This window comes from Microtus oregoni, unplaced genomic scaffold (genome assembly GCF_018167655.1).
Source record: "Microtus oregoni isolate MIOR12 unplaced genomic scaffold, Mior012 000005F_ref0000423, whole genome shotgun sequence".
Taxonomy (NCBI): Eukaryota; Metazoa; Chordata; class Mammalia; order Rodentia; family Cricetidae; genus Microtus; species Microtus oregoni.
In genome coordinates this window covers 44145155-44167310 of record NW_024543064.1, presented here as the reverse complement: position 1 = coordinate 44167310, position 22156 = coordinate 44145155, and the positions used below count along the sequence as shown (strand labels likewise).

Here is a 22156-nt window from a genome sequence, read left to right as displayed (position 1 = left end):
ACAAATGTTGAATTTTCCTGCATCGGTTATCTGATAAACTTTACTTCCCAGCAAGGTCAGAGCTGATCACCCCATAAATAAGACCCTATAAAACCTGTGTCAACACAGCAATGCATTTTAGGATATTTTCGTAAAATTATAATTTTTACAATACCACTTTGCATGACATTAGCACATTTGGCATCTCATCTGATTCGTCCAGTTCTGAGGCATTTTATCAAGAGGAAATGGAGAATATCGGGTGCATATGGAAAGTACATGGTACCCGCCTGGCGATTCTCAATGCATTCTGGATATCTAGATTGGCTCATGTTTTATGTGCATGTAATAATCGTCATAATAATGGGTCCCATTGTGATATTTTCATGCCTGTTTATAATGTATCTCCTGTCACCCTCCCACTGACTGACCCCTTCAGTATAGCACTGGGTAACAGGCACTGTTGTTATTTGTTTAATGCAGAGGGTAGTATGTGTTCTGGCACACAGCTGAGAATCATATAGAAAGAACTTGCACTTGGGTGGAAATCATATAGAAAGAATTCAAACTTTAGTAGCTGAGCTCTAGAGCCCTACTCAGAGTTAACCTGGGACTCAGCCCCAGTCCCATCTGACTTCAGACCCTGCAACTCGATTTGTTGAGAACAGAACGCGTCTCTGAGTACTCAACATGTGACTGCACACACTACTATATGAACTGATCTAGCATGCCCCATCTGGGGGAGGCTGTGGTGTGTGGCTGCCTGAGTTTCTCAGCTGATGTAGCCTGCATGGAGTTATCGTGTTCCTCGCTGCCTTTCCTTTGCAGAGTCACATGAATGAGTGCATTCCTGCTGTGCAAAGTCAACTGCTGTCCCAGGCACTGACTTCTGTTTGCTTTGCCTTTGCCAAGCTGTTTGCTCTATGAGAACAGAGCTGAAAGTAGCAAGAGTGAGTAGGCTTCTCAGGCATCTGGGAAGCTCACTGGAGCGCCTGTCACACAGACATGAAGACAGGGACCCAGGCTTGGAGGGCACTGGCAAAGTCATGTCTTCTCTGTGCTGCCCTGGGATGTCTCCATCTCTCTGGTTCCAGGTAAGTGACGGGTACACATGGTTCCCTGATCAGTTACACGGCAGAGAGCATGAAAACCACACCATGCTGACCATCCCTGCCACATGCCTGTGGGCAGAGGGACATCTCTTGGAGCAACTTGCATGTGTCTGATAAAATAAAATCAACAACTCCCTCTGAATTATTGTGAGCCCAAGTGGCTGGCTTCAACAAAAGCACCTGTTAAGGGACTGACATATTTAAATGAACTTTGTCATGCTGAGAAGAATAGGAGACATGTTCTATATTCTGAGTGAAGCTTTGGTCTGGCTCTTCATGCAAAAGGAGGATTATTATATATGAAAAACGAGCCAGTTCACATGAATGATCTGAATGCATGGCAGTGTCTTGCTCTACCCACCCAGCAGCCCTGTGTATCTAGGGTGAGTGGGTCTCTCAAACTCTTTCTTCCTCTCTTTACCCTCCCTTTCTCTCACAAATGTTTGTTCCCAGGAGCTAAACAACTGATTTATTGCATCCAAGTTTCTATTCATAGGATGTAAAAAGAGCTAAAGAAAATAATCTTAGTCGGGCCTCAAACTGGGATTCTAGAGGAAGAGGTGCCAGAGTGTTGGCAATCTGGAGACCCTCCTTGTCTGAGCAGTTCCCATCACGAGATGTGGAAGTGCTCAGGTACCAGAGTGATCATGAGCACTGCTATGGAAGGAGAGAGGTAAAGGTTTTTCTTTACTCTCTGAGTGCTCCCCAATAGTAACCTCTCAATGGTGTGATCAGCACCACACTGTGCCTACTGTCCTGAGCCGGGCATCGTGCTAGTCATCTCTGTAGAGCACCTTCCCAGGGATCAAGATCATGAGTCTTCACCCACCAGACACCCCAGCACTCACCCTTAGAGTCAGCATGACCCTCAACGTGGTGGACAGACTAACTGTGCTGCCAGGGCTTTCCAAGCATTTACTTGTGGGCACAGAGAAGCCTGCAGTGCCCAGGGAGTTGTGCCAGGAGGGGAGGGCTCATATAACCCTCCCAGAGGCAGCATGTACTTTCAGGCGGCCTCTTGTTAATGATGGAGTGTGTAGAGCTGAACAAGACCCTCACTCGTGTTCTCAGGGAGCAAGGCAGTATGTGAGCAAACACAGAGACATGAGAGATGATACAGGCACAAACAGCAGTCAAGAGAGAGCAAGGGTGACTAGTTCTGGCAAGGGATACAGGGCGCATCCACCAGGCATTGGTAACAGAATGCACAAAGGCATGGAGGTGTGAGAGAGCCTGGCTTTTCCCCAAGGCTCCAGGTCCATTTCAGTCTCATTGGGTAGACAGCAGGTGAGAACTGGGAGGAGGAGGAGGAGGAGGAGGAGGAGGAGGAGGAGGAGGAGGAGGAGGAGGAGGAAGTAGCTAGGGAACGGAACCATTCCTTCAGGTGTAGATGGTTTGAAATGAAGGGGTAGCACACTGGGGTGTGCTTATTGGCAAGTTCTCTTTTAGGTAGGGGCTGTGGTTCCACCAGGTACTAAGTACAGGCTATAAAACTCCAGCTCTGTCCCAAGAGGAGCAGGGGTGGCCCCTTCTTCCCACTCTGGAGAAGGACAAACTGATCCCCAGAGGGGAGAAGAGAATGGCTCGCATTCAGTGAGCCTCCAGCCCTTCCCTGAACCCTGGTTGAACATTCTGCTCTCCACCCAGGCTTCCTACACGCCCGTCCTGAACACAACATGCCTTTGAGTATCAGACACAGAAAGTAAAACGAAAGTATTCTCTGTAGGAGCAGAAGGTGTTGCAACCTCTTTCATATCATAAACTTTGTCATTTCATTGCTCAGGCCACACTGTCACGTGGCCTATTGATCATCGCTCTGTTCCAGGCCTTTACTCTCGTCCCCACAGCCATTCTCTCACAGTTGTAGAGAGAAGGAAACCGGAGCTTAAAGACTGTGTGGCTCTCAGGGCTATTCAGTCCATTGGGGACGTGTGTGCAGAATGCAAACATTCTTTCTTCTTCCTGCCTCTCATCAACACACTTCCCAAATCCACCCAACTTGCTGGACACCCAGGATGTTTCTCTTGGACACGGATTTGCTTCTTTGAGATGTTGCTTTAAATTCCGTGTCTGCAACAGCAAGCGACAGAGAGAAATGGGAAACCTTTCCCCCAGAAACCACTCCCCCATTCCAGCAAAGTGGAAGATGCTGTTGGTACGGGGATGCAGCTGCCGAACAAATTGCGTGTGACAAGAAAGTTGTTGTGTCAGGGCATTTCCACAGCAAGCCAAAATGTATTGATGTGCCCCATCCGTATAAGCTGAGGGCCGGGAATTTACTGCTGACCTAATCCTGCCGTGCTTGGGGGATCCATCTTTATTTTGATCAGAGAAAGAGGGGAGGAAACCTGGATCCAGACCGATATGCCCTAAGGCTGGCAACAACATTCTGTGCACCCCAAAAAAAGACATGTCCTTGTTGGCACCTCCTAGAAGGGACATATTTCCAGTGATGTATAAAATGCTGCTAATGCTAACTTTTTTTTTGAAATTGCAAAATGTTGTTAGGATATAAATGTCCCTCTGAGGAATCAATGGCATGCAATAGATGTTATAGGGGATAGCATCCGGATGAAAGAGGCAACACTAGGTCCCTTTAGGAATCAATGTGGATCTGGTTGGCATGGGTGGGCAGACGCCTCCACGTCCGAGCAATAGTAGAGGACGATACACAAGATCAAAGCAAAGCACAGGAAGGTGACGCTGCGCAGTGCACTGATGAACAAGAGCATTTGCAAGATGCTGGCATGACACACAGCGTGTCTGCGACAGTCGCTGGCCTCTGAAGAGGATGGTGAACAAAGAGGACTGGGGCCAGCGTGGTACCCAGATGCCCAATTCCTGGAGATGCCTCTCAGTTAAAGACTACACAAGTGTGGCAAAAGATTGACAGGCTCAATGTGGATGTGGGGCCCAGGGTGATTATTAATGTTGGTACTTCTCGAGGCAGTTTTATGCTACAGACGAGTTGGGCTTTGCATTCGTGTCTGCTAACTGCATGTCAGGCTTTCATTACGGCCCTCCCATCCATGCTCCTAATATACTTTGACCACATGCATCCCCTCTATTAGTCTTTCTTATCTACTTTCCCCATATGGAGGCATCTCAGCAGAAGCCAAGGCGGTGGGCTTGTTTCCATAGAAATTCCTCAGGGCGGAAGGTGCACATAGCCGCACGCAGAGGCCTCGGTTGAACCTGTCGTTTGTGCCACTCCACGCCAATCTCAAATTCAAGATGGGGCTTGACAGTAGCCTCTCTTTTAGATTTGCATTTTGCGGCACTAATGAACCACACTTACCCGATGTAATTTACAAACATACTATTTATTCTGCTGATTATTTCATTATATTACCACCTCCGTAATGGAAATTGGGTGTTAAAATGAGAGAGCTGGTGGTTATAGCTACGTCTTGCGCGTTCCCTCTGTAAGTCATCATCTTGCCCATTAACGGGCTCTCAGATCTTGGTGAGGAAAATAATTGTGACTCTTAATAGCGACTGTGCATGTTACTTATCCACTTGGTCTCCACTGTAGTCCCGAATTGGGGTGATACTTAGAAAAAAAATAGCGTAACTGCTTTGTAGTTGAAATAGGAAGAAGGTACCCCACAGAGCTGTCAAATACATACTTAGGAGAAGCCAAATCACAGACAGTATTGTTTTGTCAAACCCGAGCAAATTAGTAGATAGGAGCCCATCGGAGGGCCCCCACTGGGGTGCAGCATCCTGCCTCAGTAACCACTTTCAAGTACCCACCTGTGGTTTCCAGTAGAGTCTTTGACCTTTTGTTAAAGATCCAACTTTACTTGGCAATTGATTTTTGCCAGTCTCTGGGGCCCGCCATGGAAATGGAGCTCACAGTAGTTAATATTATCCTCCTTTTAGGACTTCTGCCAAGTGAGAATGTGTCGTTAATGACCTTGTTTGGAGTGATGTCCTGTGTGTTTGACAGTGGAGGCTTTGTGATGTTCCCCCTAATGACTTAATCTTAGAGACAGGGATGAAACAGGCCTTGCAGACACTTATAGAGAGAGTGATGGGAGGTGACAGGAATGGATGCAGCTTGGATCTGCTCCCAGATATCATGGGGCAAGGGGGAGAGTGTATACTCAGGCTCAGACAGACCTAGGCTTAGATCTCAGGGCAACTATATCCCGGGTTCACTGCAGCAGGCTTGCTGTGTTGTTGTGAGCCAGTTCAGCATCTGTCCAGGTGACCTCATTCCATAGCTGCCTTCTAGTGTATCTGTGGGATGGAATGAAAGCATCAGAAAACATCTAGTACAATGCTTAGGTCTGGCATCCTAGGCCCTCAATAAATCTCCATTCCTTTCTTCCTCGTACCTCCTTTTTAGCTTGCAAAGTACAACTTCCAAGGGCTCTTACACTGATATACACACTCATGGGAAGAGATAACAAGGGCTCTTACACTGATATATACACTCACAGAAAGAGATAACAAGAGAATCGTAGTACATCTACCATGTTCTAGGTAGGGAAACTGAGGCTCACACAGATGATATAATGAGCTCATTCATTCACTTGGCCCCGCTGTGTGCCAGGGACTCAACAAATAGCCTGCCTTACATTTCGGACATATTTCATTTTCCAGAGGTTGCTTGTTGGCTCTGACGGGTGACTCCTCTGCCCTCTGCCCCATCTCTGTGCTTTGCTCATTTCCACAGATGTTTCATGACCTGCATGGCTCAGTCTGACACCAGTTCCCTCCTCTTCTGTGTCCCCGATGCCCTCCCCCTCCACACTCACACATTTCATGTTGTGGTAGTTGGTAGTTTGAATGATAATGTCTCCCATAGGCACAGCTGTTGGAATACTTGGCCCCCAGTTGGTGGTTAGGCTTGGGTGGTCTTGGGGAGTGCAGTATTGAAGGAGTACATCCCTGTGGCCTAGGTTTGAGGTTGCACAGCTTCGTGCCATTTTCAGTTAGCTCTCTCTGTTTCGTGCTTCTAGTTCAAGCCTTCAGCTTTCCCTCCAGATGTTCTGTCTGCTGTTAGCTGCTATGCTTTCCCACCATAACGGACTCTTGGTCCTCTGGAAATGTAAGTCAAATAGACCCATCTGTAAGTTGCTTCAGCCATAGTGTTTTATCACAACGATGGAGTAGTAGCTCATACATTTTGCCCACTTCTCTTCAAAGAGACCAGTCACTGCCCCTCCTCACCTTCTCATGATCAGATCTGTTTCTTCAACACAGAACTCTTAGTGATTTCAGAGCCAGGTAGGAACTGTGCCTTGAGTGAGTTTCTGTGGCTTTCCTATGAGCACCTAGAGCTTAGCCTGCCTCTACCATCTTCCCCAACATTTCTGTCCTCCTATGTCCCCACCACTAGGCATTCAAGTAGGATACCAGCATCAACCTAAACTCTCTCCTCCCTCTCATCCCCTCCCAGCCCATCCTTTTGCTGATCCCCTCCCATCACTTCCGCTTGAGAGCTTACTCACCTATTCCTCTACCCTGGCCCTGCAATGGTTCGAGTTCACATCATGCACAGGGTGGTTGGAAGGGGACACTCCTGCACCAGCTTCCCACCTTCTCCCCAGCTTCCAGACTCAATGAACTCATGCCTAACCTCTACACATCTTCAAACCCAGCTCTGGGCATGGGGCCTGCGTGTGTTAAAAATTGCTAAGATGCAAGGTATGTTTCTCTCTTAAGAAGACCCCTACCATATCCCCAGAAGCCTGATGTCTTCAATACCAATTGTTCTTGGCACATGTTTCGTGGATATTTAATCTGAAAAGACATCAACTAGTGCAAACCCCTCAATCTTCAGAGGATAAAAAGGGAGACCCAGAAATAGGGAGTGTGGTGCTGTGATGAATTTCCTGTGTACCCTTAATTCCTAAAGGTTTAAGCGCTCACTTAGTGACTATAATTTGTAAACCAGAAACAGCCCTGTAAGGGAACACATTTCAGCCACTGTATGGAGGAGAAGCATGAAGCTCATACAGATCGGAAATCGGATGGCACAAGTGACCGAGATACTGTCTTCTTACCAGTGTCCAGTACTTTTTACCACAGTACTCCTAATGTCAGGCGCTTCCTGGGGGCTCAGTACATATTTGTTAGATGAATTAGCAAGCACTGGAACGATAAATGACCCACCCTGCCCTCATGATCTGACCTGCATTTATGGGATGGGTGATTGACGGGTGGCAGGGAATGACTCTAATTCCTTTGGGATACGCAACTATTTCCTTACGATGATTTGTAGAGGAGAGAAACCAGATTTCTTCGACACAGATGCAGCCAACCAGAGCCTCGTTAAGAGCAGACAAGCACGGAGTGTGGATGTCCCTCCAGCGCCCATTGACTGTGAGCTATCCAGCTGGTCCTCCTGGACGGCGTGTGACCCCTGCCAAAAGAAAAGGGTAAGATCTCAGGCCTTGGGTGAGCACTAAACTTCTGGGCAGGGGTGGGAGGTAAAGAAGGAGACTTGTCTTCAACATCTGGCAGAGGCACTAATAGTGGTGACCGGCCATAGTCTGGCCTGTAAGATGCAAGCCATCAGAGTGATTTTCCTTTCTCTATGTTTCTCAAACAGCAAGCCGTGCTTCCTTGGGTATTACCATGTTTTCCACACGTCCTGCCTCTGACCTGTTCTTTCTATCCACCATTCACGGTATAGCTAGGGAAGCTACCACAAAGCTACATGGGACCAAGTCTTTCCCCAAATGAGCCCTAAGAATCGAAGCCAGACTTGTGTGTCACCTACCCTGGCCTGGTCTCTGTGATACATCAGCTCTTGAAAGCTTCCAGCTGTGTCGTTTGCTCTGGGCTTCCATTCATGATGTTTTCTCAGCCAGCAATGACCTCTCCCACTACCTTTACTTTCTGACATGACTCAGAACTTGATTCTCTGCTCCAGGCAACCTCTTCCATGAAGCCTTCCCTGACTGCTCATCAGCCCTAGCTCCACTTAGATAAATCAACTTTTACAGATCCCCCCCCACCCTATATCCTAGCATATATCATAATGTGGCTTTTATCATTTGCTGCCATAAACAGAAAACTTGTAAGTGTGCATGCATGTAACAGGTGTTTCATAACACTCATATTTGAGCTCATTCTGCTTTCTGACATCTTCGCAAGGAAAAGAAGGTGGCTGCCACCTATTCTGCTAGACAGATTAATGGAGTCTTAGAGCAGGTATAAGTGACTTCTCAGAGCCCTCTAGTAGCAGATGAGCCTTAGCTCAGGCCATGGGATCCATCCTGATTTTTCTGCTAGTAGAGTTTGTCTCCATGGTGCCTATCCTTTGGCTCCCTTGCAATGGGACAGCTGACCTAGGACCCCAGCTCTTAACAAAGCAGATATGCCAGAAAAAAAGAGGAAGAATGGTTGCCCATCCCTTGGCTCCTTGGGAAACCAGACCTATCATGGCAAAGACTCAGAAAAGGCTGAGGAAGCCAGCCCAGGGCAATTGTGCAGTTAACCGGATCAATGGGGAGAGCCCAGCACTATCGTTCTGTTTCCAAAGTGAGTTTTCTTGCTGAAGTTATCAACATTGATCCAATTATCTGGATAATTGCTCCATCTGCACCATACACCAGAAGGACTGAGCGTGAGCCAGCCAGTCAGAGCTGGTCCCTGGAACTCACTGTGGACTTCTTCAGTTGGCACCAGCCCTGTCTGCAGGCTCTATGGCTAGGACTCAGGAAAACCTCTCAATCCAGACTTAGAGGTGTATTTCCATCCTTTCCGTTCTTTCCATCCTTCCTATACCTACTTTGCCTTAAGAGCCTGGGGATAGTCTTCTGAGAACCTCCTACGTATGTGTGGCTTTATTTGTATCCTTTAATTGACTTCCAGTATTTGTGCTTATTTGTGAAGTATAGTTTTATAATTTGATACCTATATGCACTGGGCAGTGATCAAGCCAGGGTAATTAGCCTTTCCTTCACTCAAACCTAATTGTTTTCTTCTGCTGACATGTAGAGAAACTTGAACATCAACACTCCTAGTTACTTTGAACTATACAATTATTGTTGACTTATCTTCTGTATTATAGAGCATTAGAACCCCCCACACAAAGTGTTTTGATAATCAATAGCACCCCTTCTCTGTCCCTCCTTTCTTTCTAGCTTCTTAAAACCTCTAGTCTATCCTCTACGTCTGTGATGAACTAGTGTTGCTTCTACAAATGAGTGGGAACCTGTGATTGACTTTCTCTGTCTAACTTATTTCCCCTAACATGATGTCCTCAGATTCCATTCATGTTGCCACAAGTGACTGGATCTTCCTTTTATAGATGACTAGCATTCCATTGTCAATTATACCATTTTAATTCCATTTTGATTCCATTGTTAATTATACCATTTTAATCCATTCATCTCTTGATGAATGTCTTTGTTGATTTCTTATTCTTGGTATGGTGAATCTTGTTGTAATAAATATGGGAGTTATGATCTATTTTTGATAAAATGCCATCATCACCTTTGGATGTATACTTAGGATTTAGACTGTTGGCTCATATGGTAAATCTATTTTCAGGATTTTCAAAATTAAAAGAGAATTCTTCCTTCTTCTTTGTTCTTATCTTCATCCTTCTCCCCACTCTCTTCCCTTCCTCCCTCCTTTCTAGAGCCTCTGGTATTATTTTCTGTAATCCATGATGGCTATATTAACTTACTTTTCTATCAACAGTGTGTAAGGCCTTCCATTCTCAATCTTTCTACCATTTATATAATATCATTTATACATATTTGTAGAGATCATAGATCATTTGTCTCTTTAAAACTCAGATTATTAGAAATTTTTCTGTTCTTTGAATTCCTTATATATTAGTTTCTTAACAGATGAAGTTTGCAGATACTTTCCTCATTCAGTTTGTCTCTTAACACTGTTGATCATTTCCTTGTCTGTATAGACACTTCCTAGTATGACCTAATCCCATTTGTCTAGCTTTGCGTTTATTGTCTATACTATCTAAAATCTTGTTTGCTCAATACTTAGGTATTGAAGTGTTTCCCCTGGTTTCTTTCAGTAGTTGCATAGTTTGAGATCTTACATTAGATCTTTGACATATTTTAAGTTTTCTTTTTAGTTAGTTTGTTTGTTTGTTTCAAAACAGGGTGTCTGTGTAGCCCTAGCTGTCCTGGAACTCACTCTGTAGTTCCATAGTAGCCTCCAACTCAGAGATCTACTTACATCTGCCTCCAAAATGCTGAGATTAAAGGTATTATCCATCACACCTGGAAAATTGTTTTTTTTTTTTAATATATAAGGGCCTTTCTAGTTTCAGTCTTCTACAGATATGTGTTCAGTGTTCATTCATTTGTTCTCTCTCTTTCTGCTTATATGTACTTGAGTGTGCCTACACATACAAGGAGGTCATTCATAAGGCTCCATCTACATTTTTTGACAGAGTTTGGGAGCGCAAGGATGTGGCTTTTTCTCACCTTGACTAAAAGTCAGAGAGTTCAGGCCTATTCTTGCTCCTTCAAGGTTATTGACAGGAGGTTTGACCCAAGTTGTGGCTACTAGCAGGATGTATTCACCTAGAGTGTGGTTACTTGATGTTTTGCATATTGAGAAGGTGATTACTTTTCTTGTTCCTTGTATTGTGGTAAAGAAGTCCTTTGTCTTCCCCCTCCTTTTTGGATTGGGGTATATAAAGTCTATGGAGTATATGCAGCCAATTTCAGTTTTTACTGGTGCATTCTCTTGACTCTATCCTGTGTCTCTGTCTTTTATCTTTAATTTTCCAACCTGCCATTTCTTAGTCAACATACTTCTCTCCAAGCATGGATGAATAATCTAGGTGGGACCCAGATGATGTTCCCGCCCTGACACGGGATACAGCAAATGGCGCCCAACATGGGTCTTATAAGAAATGGTGCCCAGCATGGGCCTTACAAGAAATGGGGCCCAATGTGGGGCTTATGAGATTTAAGGTCTCTTACTTGCCTGAAATCACCAAGTAGGGTAAACTGCCTGGCTGGGGAGTTTCAAGGTTATGTATGCCACACGCATTCCTGGCACTACAAGTATATACTACCACACCTGGCTTTTTATAACTGGGCTTTGGCGATTGAGCTCAGGTCCTCAAGGTTGCAGGGTAAGCATATGAGTGATCTCCCTTGTATGCCCAGTTTTCAACACCACTTATTTTTTTTTAAACATACCCCTTTCTAGAGTATGTGTTCTTGTTACCTTGAAAAGCTATGCTGGCTCTATGTATGTGAAGTTACCTCTGGGTTTTCTCTCTGTGTCATCACCCGTGTGCATACTCATATATCTGTCCCATATTTTTTGATCACCTTTTCTTTGTAGTATGTCTTAAGTCTTGGGTTGTGATGCCCCTTGCTTGTTCTTTTTGTCCAAAATTGTTTTTACTATATTTTCTAGATGGTTTATGCTGCTATATAAATTTTGTGATTCCCCCCCCCCCACGAGCTGTGTAAATATGGCAATTCATGTTTGACAGGGATTGCATTGAATCTTAGATTACCTCAGTTAGTGTGGACATTTTAACATTATTTCTTCTAACCCATGAAAACAAATTGTCTCTAGTGTTCTTCATTTTCATTATGACAGTCTTTTACTTCCTACGTTAAATTTCTTTCTTCATGTCTTACCATTTTTGAGGATGTTATAAGTGGAGTTATTTCAAAGCTCCTTTTCATCCTATTTGTTTGAAGCATAAAGAATGCCTTTGGATTTTGTATGTTAATTTTATATCCTGCAACTTTATTGTACTTATCAGTTGCGGCAGTGTTTTGGTGAAATCTTCAGAGATTTTACATACAAGATTGTGCTACTGACAAACAGAATCCTTTTACTCCCCTTTTCAATTTATCTGCCTTTTATTTCTTTCTTTTGCCTAACTGCTCAATCTTACATTTCCAGTTCTGTGTTGAATAAGCATCTTATTTAGTCCTAGATTTTTGAAAATATACCTTTAACTTTTCCCCATTTAGTATGATAATTTGCTGTGGGTTTGTCATATAGTATACGGACATTCTATGTATACTGTATGTATAGTATATGTATATATTGTATTTTCCTTATGTACTTCATTTGTTGATATTTTCCTAGTTTGTTTGTTTATGTTTGTTCCTCAAAGTTGTATTTAAGGTCTAAGTCTACCATCTAGCAAGGATGCGTCTCCAAGGAGAATGGCTGTCTATTACCTTTTGAGTTTCCAGATCCACAGTACAGATGTTACATAAGGAGTGCCTTATGCCACACTGAAGGAGGCGGGTACTCTACTTACTTCCCACACGTTGTGACTGCTAGCACTCAAATGTAACCCCTCAAATGTAATCACTTCCTTCTGTGCTCCCTCTCCCAGCCTGGGATCCCTGGTTACCGGCCCTACTCTGCCTCTCTCCAACTCCCCTCACTCTCCTCTCCATCCATTTATGGTTTCTGGAGTAAGAAGACACATCTTTTAGGCTATTAGTTTGACCAGAAACCTTCCTCTCCCCAGGTTGTTCTTGGCCATTCTTTTCCTGACCTCCACATCTACCTGATATTCCTCCTCAACTTCTAGATCTCAGCCCCGATCTCCTTACTAGAAGCCAGTCACTGTCTCTTTGCATTGGGGGTTTCACTATGAAATTACAAGCACACTGCACTTGCCTCGTCTTGCATCCGCTGCGCTGTGTGGTCACTGTAGTTGCCTCTTGCCATCAGCAGTGACCCTCTCCTTTCTTAGGCAGGTCAGGAGACTTAACGATGATTAAAAACGAACCAACAGGCAAGCAAGCAAAAAATCCAACCTTTTAAATATGGCATAGATGAATCAATATTCTCAGAATAAATGAATAAGAAGAGAGAGATAGCAATATTGATCCCTAAAATAGTGGATAATAAAAAGAAGAATAATGACAGAAAATTGGGTACCTATTTTGTGCCGGAAAAATATGAGCTTGAGATGATATGTAATTATATATGATAGAAATTAATACATAATTCATAATATATAAATAATGTCAACAAATATAGAATTATAGAATTTAAATTCTAAACTGTACATTTAGGTAATTCATTGCCCCCTGTTTACCGATGAGTAAATTTGGACTCCAAAGACAAAGCTATTTGCCCAACATCATACAACTAGGGAGTACAAGCATTAGTTGGCGTTTCAGAGCACATACTTTTTCACTTAAATCACACCGATGCCTTAACCAATACACGACAATATACAAATCACCCATTGGAATAATTAAGCTAAGAGTTGGTTTATTGTTGAACTGAACTGACTATATGAAACCCTGTATTGATTTTTTTATTCCAATGCCCATGCCTTTTTCACACTGAGCAAATCTTGGCAGACCACTGCAGAGACAGAGATTCAAGACAAGTGCCCCAAACTCAGGGGGCTGGCAGTGCAATTGGGGAAACAGTCAGAAAATTGCCGGTCTTGCATAGACACACGATGTATGTGGTGAAGGAAGCATAGGAATTGCACAAATAGCAATCAGCCATCCGTGTACTTTCCATGCACTCCCAGCTCAGCGGGTGACCGTTCCCACCACACAGTATACTTGCTCCTGAGGTCTCTGAGGCCCCATCATTGGCTCACCTTGTTTCTGTCCACTACAGTACAGACATGCTTATTTGCTCCGGCCCTCCCAGTTCCTTGGGGACTTGTGTGACTTCTCTGACAAAGAAGTTGAAGACTGTGTTACCACTCGACCATGCAGAAGTCAAGTGCGATGTGAAGGCTTTGTGTGTGCACAGACAGGTATGAATGAGTGTGGGCATGGGGAGAGAACTTGAAAAGCAGAACGTAGCATGTGATGATGGAGGGACAGACATAGGGTTCATGATCAGGGTTGTGGGGCAGGTCAGTGAGACCCCTTACTGTAAGCCTTAAGCCTCCTTTTCTGTGTATCATCCCATGAAAGCATGCCTACGGTAAGGTGGTATCACTATTATTCCCATTTTGCATCCTGTGAAATTGAGGCTCAGAGAGGTTCCTTGCCACATAGCATCCAGCAGGTCAGTGGAGGAGCTGCAGGTGAGAATCTGGAAGCTCAGCTGTATTCCCTGACTCTAGAACTTAGACGTGCTGGAATCACAAATTGTCCTGGGTTAGTCTTAATCTGACTGTGAGATATAGAAGATCTTTAATCTCTTTGGATTTTAATACATTAATGTCAATTGAGTGTTATATTTAGTTACTTTTCTATTGCTAAGATACCATGACCAAGGCAATACCTCTTAATCTTTCCCAGATAGTTCCACCAACTAAAGACCAATTATTCAAGCATATGAGCATATGAGACATTCCCGAGCAAACCACCACAGGGGTGATATTCATACCTTACAATGTGGTCATGAGCATCATGTGACAAATGGAGGTAAAAGCTCCCTGTCACATATTAGCTCTGCTAATGCTCTCAGAGCCCTGGGGGGGGGGGGAGATAAAAGTTGCCCAAACCAAAACAGGTGAGAGCTATGATCCCCATTGCTTACCACCAAAGGCTTTGGAGACTTGGGCCTTGTGGTTAGCACTTCTGCTTCAGTGAATCTACCATGAGTCCGAATGTGTGATGAACTGAATAAAGATGTTGGCCTTTTACAAGGAAGGACAGTGGATATAGACGAGAAGTGGGGAAACGGAAGAAGGAAGGAAGGAAGCAGCTCACAGCGAATGATTATCTACTGCAGGACCTAGGAAAGACTGTTTCCCCAACTGATCCGCTCGCTCGTCTGAGCCCAGGAAATCTGTCTCCATTTATTCCCTCGCACAAACAGAGATACAGAGCCCTAAAGTCTCTAGAGGGAGTTCCATTCACTGTGGCCATGTGCATTGTGGTCTAGAGCTTCTGAAAGACAGACAGCAATTCTCAGAACGATCCCTGGGTCTTACTGCAATTGTAAAATTCCATCCAATAAATCTGAGAGGTTTTTTTTTGTTTTTTTTTTTTTAACAGTGTACCCAAGGGCTCGTTATGGCCAGTGTTCCATGATTTTGCCTAGAGCCATAAGGTTGTTCATGCGGGCTTTACTTTAAATGCCTTGTAAGAAACACTTGAAGACCAGATTGTTATTTTTTTCTGCCTTCTATAACTGAAGGACATTGGTTTAAATGACCCAATATGTCTAAGGAAGCAGAGCCACCTGTCATGTGGGCTTTATCTCCCTGAGAATGCACAAATACGAGAGAAGGTGAAGTCATTGAGAGAAAGTTGGGGGGGGGGGGGACGGGGAATGATGGCGCTGAAAGCAATGTGTGTTAGGGAAAAGATTAGGCAGGTAAAGGTCCCATTTGTGCTGCAATGACTTTCTTCCAATGTGCGCTTGCCTCTCCAAAGCACTTACCCCAGCCACAATTGGCTTTCCATGGTTTCCGTGAGCGGGTTCCGGTTTATTCTTTCACTCACAACAACTGTGTCATGGCAGGATGATTGTGATGACTTCCACCTTACAGATGAGGAAATGGAGGCCAGGAGGTTGGTCCCCGGATACATGATGTCTTAGCGGGTGCCATTCAGAGATGCCATCCACCACTTCTTCCTAGCCTCCGTGACAGGAGGAGGGGTAGTTTCAGATACCAACCTACTTCTTAGGGACATTGACATCCCCTTCACAGGTGGTTCCAGATAATCTCTCCTCAGTGTGCTTTCAAAACTGTGACACTGACTGAACTTGTTGGGGGACAAGAAAGGGATGCACTGTTAGCATCATTTTCAGTCAGGGCTGATACACGAAGACTGATTAGAACAGCCCTAGCCACATGCCTGGCACCAGCTGTGGCTTTGCCGCTCATCACAGCCACGTGAATGTGGTCCCCTCTCTCCATCCCAGGGAGGTGTGTCAATCGCAGACTCCTCTGCAATGGGGACAATGATTGTGGCGACCAATCAGATGAAGCGAACTGTAAGAGGATTTTTAAAAAATGTCAACAGGAAATGGAGCAGTACTGGGCGATTGGCAATCTGGCCAGCGGGTGAGTTGCTGCAATCACGCTGGGCGGATGGAAAGGCACAGTGTTAAATGGAATTCTGAAGGATGGACAAGGGGCTGGAAAGGGACACTTACTTGCTCTCCTTTCTAGAATAGAAAGCCTGTAGTGTATTCCATGCATTCTCTGAGGTCTACTCCCCGTTGTTCCAGAAGCACATGCCATGAATATACATGGGTCACAGGAGGGTTGACCCAGGGACACTAAGATAGTTGAAGGGCTAGGGTGAACCTTATTCTTAACCCTTACAATTTGTTGTGTCGGGGGAATTCTAAGCATGGCTCTAGAATCCTACAGACAACATACATCATAGGTTTGATCTGGTTTTCTTCCTAGTTCCCAGCATCCTCCACGCTGAAAAGAAGGGACTTGTGAGCACTTTGTGAAGCAATGATTTTCCAGGCTAGATCTGTAGTCCGTGTGTGTCTCAGCTCCTGGGGATATAAATATTAGTCCAATCTTCTGTAAGGTCAAAGGAGCAAGGTCAGAAAGGGCCAAACAGGCCCTGTATTCATCCTACTTTCTTGCCATGCCCTGTAGCATCTAAGCCATCTAAGCAGATGGATGGGTGAGACCAGCTCTTTCTGCACGATAGCAATCACCAGAAAGAATGCCATTGGAAAGAAAGGCAAGGAATACGACTAGAATTTATCTCCTCCCTAGACAACTGTCTATATTGGCCCTTAAAGGTGTGTGTGTGTGTGTGTGTGTGTGTGTGTGTGTGTGTGTCAGAGAGAGAGAGAGAGAGAGAGAGAGAGAGAGAGAGAGAGAGAGTCTCTTCACTTGAATAGGAGCTCTTCTCAGGGCTGAGACCCTCCAAAGATAAGTGAGTTCCAGGGGTCAAAGCTAGGACTAAGCAGAGAAAGCATTCAAAGTCAGTAGTGGAGTCCCAACTAAGCCGATAGGAGAGCTACTTTTCCTGGAAGCAGCAGAGCACACGGGCAGAAGAACAAAGTCCTGAAGCCAGGGCTGTGTCGTTAGCTGTGTTGGGGAAGGTCTGAGATGAAAATGCTAAGCTGGCAAGACTAGGGAAATGTCTCAGTAGTCAAGAACTCTGGCTGCTCTTCCAAAGGATCTGGGATCAATTCCCAGCACCTCCAAGGTGGCTCACAGCTGTCTTAGAGGAGTTGATGCCTTCTTCCGACCCTACACACCAGGCATGCACATGGTCCACAGACACATAGATGGGCAAAACACTCATACACATGAAATAGCAACACAAAGCTCTGAAAAGAGAGGGTTGAGTTGGCATGAACCAGATTCCCAGGACCTTGCTTGTGGAACCAGTTCTGAGTTTCATTCAGTGGGATCTGCTAAGCTTCAACAGAGGTGACACAACCCCGAATCCTCAGCTTTCCACCCTGTCTGTGCCTCCCTTCCAGGATAAACCTGTTCACAAATACTTTTGAGGGTCCAGTTCTTGATCACCGGTACTATGGTGGTGGATGCTCCCCTCACTACATCCTGAACACCAAGTTTAGGAAGCCATACAATGTGGAAGGCTACACACCACAGGTAAGGGACAGCCAGGCAGCTGCTGCTAGTAATGAGGGAATCACTGAACGAGCACTCTGAAGTGTGCTAGCTCTGTAGCTTGTCTGTGCCCCTTTCTCTTGGAGCCCCAGTGTCTTCTGGTAGCAAGTGGGCGTACCCTAGCACAAGACCTTGTGCTGACAATGTCACCTATCACAGCAATAAGAGTTGTGATAGCGATAATGTCAATACAGTGTATCAATAGCTCCACTGAAGACGGAGCATGGGATCTGGCGTCACACAGCTGAACCGGCTTATCTGCTTGTCGCCTACACAGTCCTAAATGCTCAGCACCTCTATTGTCCTGTCTTTATATGGAAGTTACAAGCTTCAACCGTGAAGTGACATGGTCAGTGAGATGATGTGGCTGAGCGGACAGCATCACACACCTGCTGTCACAGAGAGCCCTCCACTCATTCTAACACTTGTTCCCATCACTCCATGCCCTTGCCTCTCAAGCCAGCCCTTGAGATCAGTACTAAAAGTTAGAAAATGCTCTACTGCCAGTACTGGAGCAATGGCTCAGGGATTAAGAGCGGTTGTTGCTCTGGCAGCTGACCCGGGTTCAGTTCCCAGCACCCACATCAGGTGGTTCACAACTTTCTGTAACTTTGTTCCAGGGGATCTGACTGGCGCTTCTGGCCTCTGTGGGCACCTTCATTTACAGATACACATACACACTTATGCGTGCGCCTGCGCACACACACACACACACGTACGTACATACACACACAAACCTTTAAATAATTAAAGATAACGTCTCACCCATATAAATCTGTACTATGTATATACTCCCAGACATGCCAACCACAGAGTAGAGTATGGAATACACCATGTACATACACTACCAGAACCTTGCCATTAATGGGAAGACATTTTAATATTTTACTTTAGGTCAAGTTCCTTTTCCGTTCTGCCCTTGGGTTCCTTGTCTGTGAACTAAAGATGGTTGACTGAGAAACTCGTCTAGGTGGTGGTTTCCATGACCAAAGATGCATAGTTCTGAAGCACGGGCAACTTCCTTTCTCCTCATCCTCCTTTTCTGGACCTTTCTGCAACACTGACTGGCCTAGGACTAAGCAGACCTCCCATCAAGTGCTCTAGTCCATCTCTGAACTTCTGCTTTCCAAGGACATGGTGCAAGAGCCAGATCTCAGCCCACATGCCATGTGGAGCTTCCAGCTGCTCCTCTCCTTAACCAGCATTGAGTGAAGGCTCTGGCAGGCTCCTGTGTGAGCCTGGTCCTCAGGACAGGTCTAAGGAGAAGGACAATTGTCCTCTCCATTTTCTACATGGGGAAACCGGGGCCTGGAGAAATCAGTTGTCCCAAGTCATCCACTTTGAGGGAAGCTGCGCCAGGGTTCCAGGAGCACCCCCTTTAGGCCACATCTAATGTCATCACTGTTCTCTTCCTGGGCTGTGGATTTTATAGACATTTCAAGTTTCCAGATGCCCGTGGAAGTGGAGGTGAAGATGCTGCTCACTCCAGGTCTATCGAAATACTGCCCCTGCCAGTTCCCCTATGCAAAACAATGAGCACTAATGATTTAGTGTACAGCTCTGCCGAGCTCTCTAAGACAAGTGGATAAATCGGTCTTCACTCCCAGGCTGCTGCCCCAGTCCCACATCATTAGTGCACCGTGCTTCTCTCGCCTCCTTCCTCTTGGCTTGTGACTCCACCTTTAGATTCGCTCCTTCCAGCCTAATGGGCATGCTGTCCCAGAATGGCCACCCCACTCCTTCCTTTCTTAGTCATGTTTTCAGTAAGCCACAGTTCAGAATAGAGAGTCAAAAGCCTCCATAATCCAGAATGTTCCTTTACAACACCCACCTTGATTCCCTCACTGGCGGCTTCTGATTCAGCTACACCGGCATGCAGGCACTTGCTGAGACCTTCCTGCTTTGCTTCAAGGCTCTGTAGAAGACCAATCCACAGCCCTGGACACCCCCACGCCCTGCATTCCTCCCAACCTGAGCATGATCTGTGGAACTGAATATGTCTCTCTGGCTGGAGTTGGGGGTCTTGAGGTAGGGATGTGAGCTGTCCCCGATAGTTTTGTCTGTCCAGAGTCGCAAGAACACAGTAAACACCTGATGACGATTTCAACCAAAGCATATTAAAAACGTGTTTTCTTTTCTTCGTATAGACCCAAGGCCAGTATGAATTCGCATTTACAGAATATGAATCATATTCAGATTTTGAAAGCAATGTGACAGAGAAAGAAGATGGCAAGTTTGATTTCAAGTTCGGTTTTAAAATACCTGGCATGTTTGAGTTCGGAGTTAAAGCAGAACACAGCAAACACCAGCATTACATGAGCAGAATCAAACGATTCTCCTACACTGTAAGTACCTGTCCGCGGCTTTTATTTGCTTATTTTTAAATAGTGTTTTCATTTATTCTACGAGAATTTCATAAACATATTTTGATCATATTCATTCCCATCCCCAACTCCTTCCAGGTCCTCCCTCACGCCACTTCCCACCCAACTTAGAGTTCACTCTTGCTCTTGACGAACATCAGTTTATTGCTTTTAAATGTATGTGTGTTCTTTTATGCTCACAGATGTGTCTGAATTTCAAATGATTCCTGGTCCAAGTAAATAAGACAGTTTCTGTTATCCTGAAATTCCTCTCATAGATAGCATCTTAGTCTCACAATGACTTACGTTTTGGAGACGTCAAGCCTAGTAATGTATTTTTTATTTTGTAAAAGCCCTTTGCTTTGGTTTTCAATAAGCTTAATGTGCAGATTTGCCCCCCAGTGAAACCTGTCTGGACATTTTTTTCAACCCACTGTAATTTGACTTTTGTTTGAGATAAATGTCTGGAAAGTGACCCCACTCTTCTGTGACTTCCTAGATGTCTGGTGGGGTTGTCTTTACCGTCACCCTGTCCTTGTCCTGCTTTTTTCCTACCTCTTATCAGTTCCCCCGCCTCAGGTTACTAGCCCGGTCTGCTTTGCCTTGTGCTGCCCTGATACACAGTCTCTTGGCTCCCACCTTGCCCCAGAGCTGTTCCACAATATCAATCTAATCATTGTCTGTCCCTTGCTGACCACGACGTAAGCACAAAGCCAATGACTTGGCAAGGAAAACCAAAATGGGCAAGGGAAGTTGACTGGGGTAAAATGTTAAAGAAACAGGTGATTGAGGTAAAGAGGGTTCACATTTTCAGTGACTCACTGAGAATTTTCACCTAGGAGTCATGTGCTAGGCAATTAATCCAGGGAGATAGAAAAGAAAAGAGACCAAGACCCAAAGTCTACAGCGCTTTATATGAAAGCAAAAGAAACCATAAGGGATTCCAAAAGGCCTCTGCGAGAGATGTAGTCAAGGCAAGAAGCAGGCGGTCAGCATTCATTAGTATGGAACTATCTTCCATCTGTTGGCTTGTCTTATGGGCTGGGGGCCTTTGGGGTACAGATCTGGTTCCTTCATATCTAGACAGGATGGCACATAGCAGGCACTCACCACAGATTAGTAGGAATGAAGGACAGGACTAATCATAGAAATAGGCTTTATTATGATGGAAAATGGTGGGATACCATCATGCCCCGCCTTCTCCTCCTCCTCCCCCATCCTTACCTCATCTCCCTGATTCAAATAATCAGTCTGCAGTGCTAGCATGTATATACCCTGACATGACCTATGACAAATTCTACAAGGTTCCTTTTGTTCAATTAAATGTACTATCTCAAAAAGCAGGTATCTTTATGGGTTACAGTGTGATAATTTGGTCCATGTTATGCAAGGTCTAATGACCAAATCAAAGGAATTAGGATTTCTGTCTCCTTAATATGCAACTGTTTTGTTGGGCACCTTCAAACTTATCTCTTGAAGCTCTTTATAAAATATATAATGAATTGTTCTTGCCTTTATAGTCTCAGTCTAGTGGGAGATATAAGCTTGTAAGCAATAAATCACTCTATCATTTATATCAGCTGCAATATAGCGCAGTGGAAGTAACAAAGGAAATGTGGGTGATGTGTTCTGCAAGCTTAGAAGAGGAGAGAGTATCTGGGGCTTCCAGGGATGGTAGTAAATAGCCAAGAGCCAGTAAGACACGTAAACATGTGCCCAGGAGAGAGGGAAGAACTTAGAAGCAGAGGGAACAGTCGTGACACAATTACCTCCTGCAGGCTTAGGCATCAGTACAGAGTTGGTTTAAGGCTGATCTACAATGTGGCTGTGGAAAATGGACAGGCATGAAGAGGACCACTCAAGTCAGGGCAGCTGACAGCAGTCAGAGAAGTGGTGAACCGAATGTGAAGGTTATCTATCCAAAGAAAGAGAGTCGATTACATCAGAAGGCAATAGTAAGCTGATACACCCATGTTTGTTTGTTTGCTTGCTTGCTTTTGCCTGAAGGAGGTTTATCATAATGTTCGCAGAGGTTTAGGATCTTACTCTGACTATGGAAGTGAAAGCAGATTAGCGAGAGAATGGAGAGCAGAGAGGAAGTTTTATAATAATATGTCCACTGAAATAGCAAGCAGAAGACTGTCAGAGACTCCTTTGTGTATTCGAGAACAGCAGACTATCGCAATGGGAGTGAGCATTCTATCGTAAATTATATATGTTCCCAAGGG

At 44.9% G+C, this 22156-nt stretch overlaps 1 protein-coding gene across 1 annotated transcript in view; it reads left to right on the top strand.

The window, feature by feature from the left end:
* Positions 1–898: 898 nt before the first annotated feature.
* C8b (complement C8 beta chain) overlaps positions 899–22156 on the top strand; it is a 38400-nt gene continuing 17142 nt past the window's right edge. The window contains exons 1-6 of the mRNA XM_041652694.1: positions 899–1073; positions 7327–7483; positions 13665–13806; positions 15876–16017; positions 17415–17547; positions 19713–19910. Coding sequence (XP_041508628.1) covers positions 985–1073; positions 7327–7483; positions 13665–13806; positions 15876–16017; positions 17415–17547; positions 19713–19910 — 861 coding nt within the window. The 5' untranslated portion in view covers positions 899–984. The remainder of the gene's footprint in view (positions 1074–7326; positions 7484–13664; positions 13807–15875; positions 16018–17414; positions 17548–19712; positions 19911–22156) is intronic.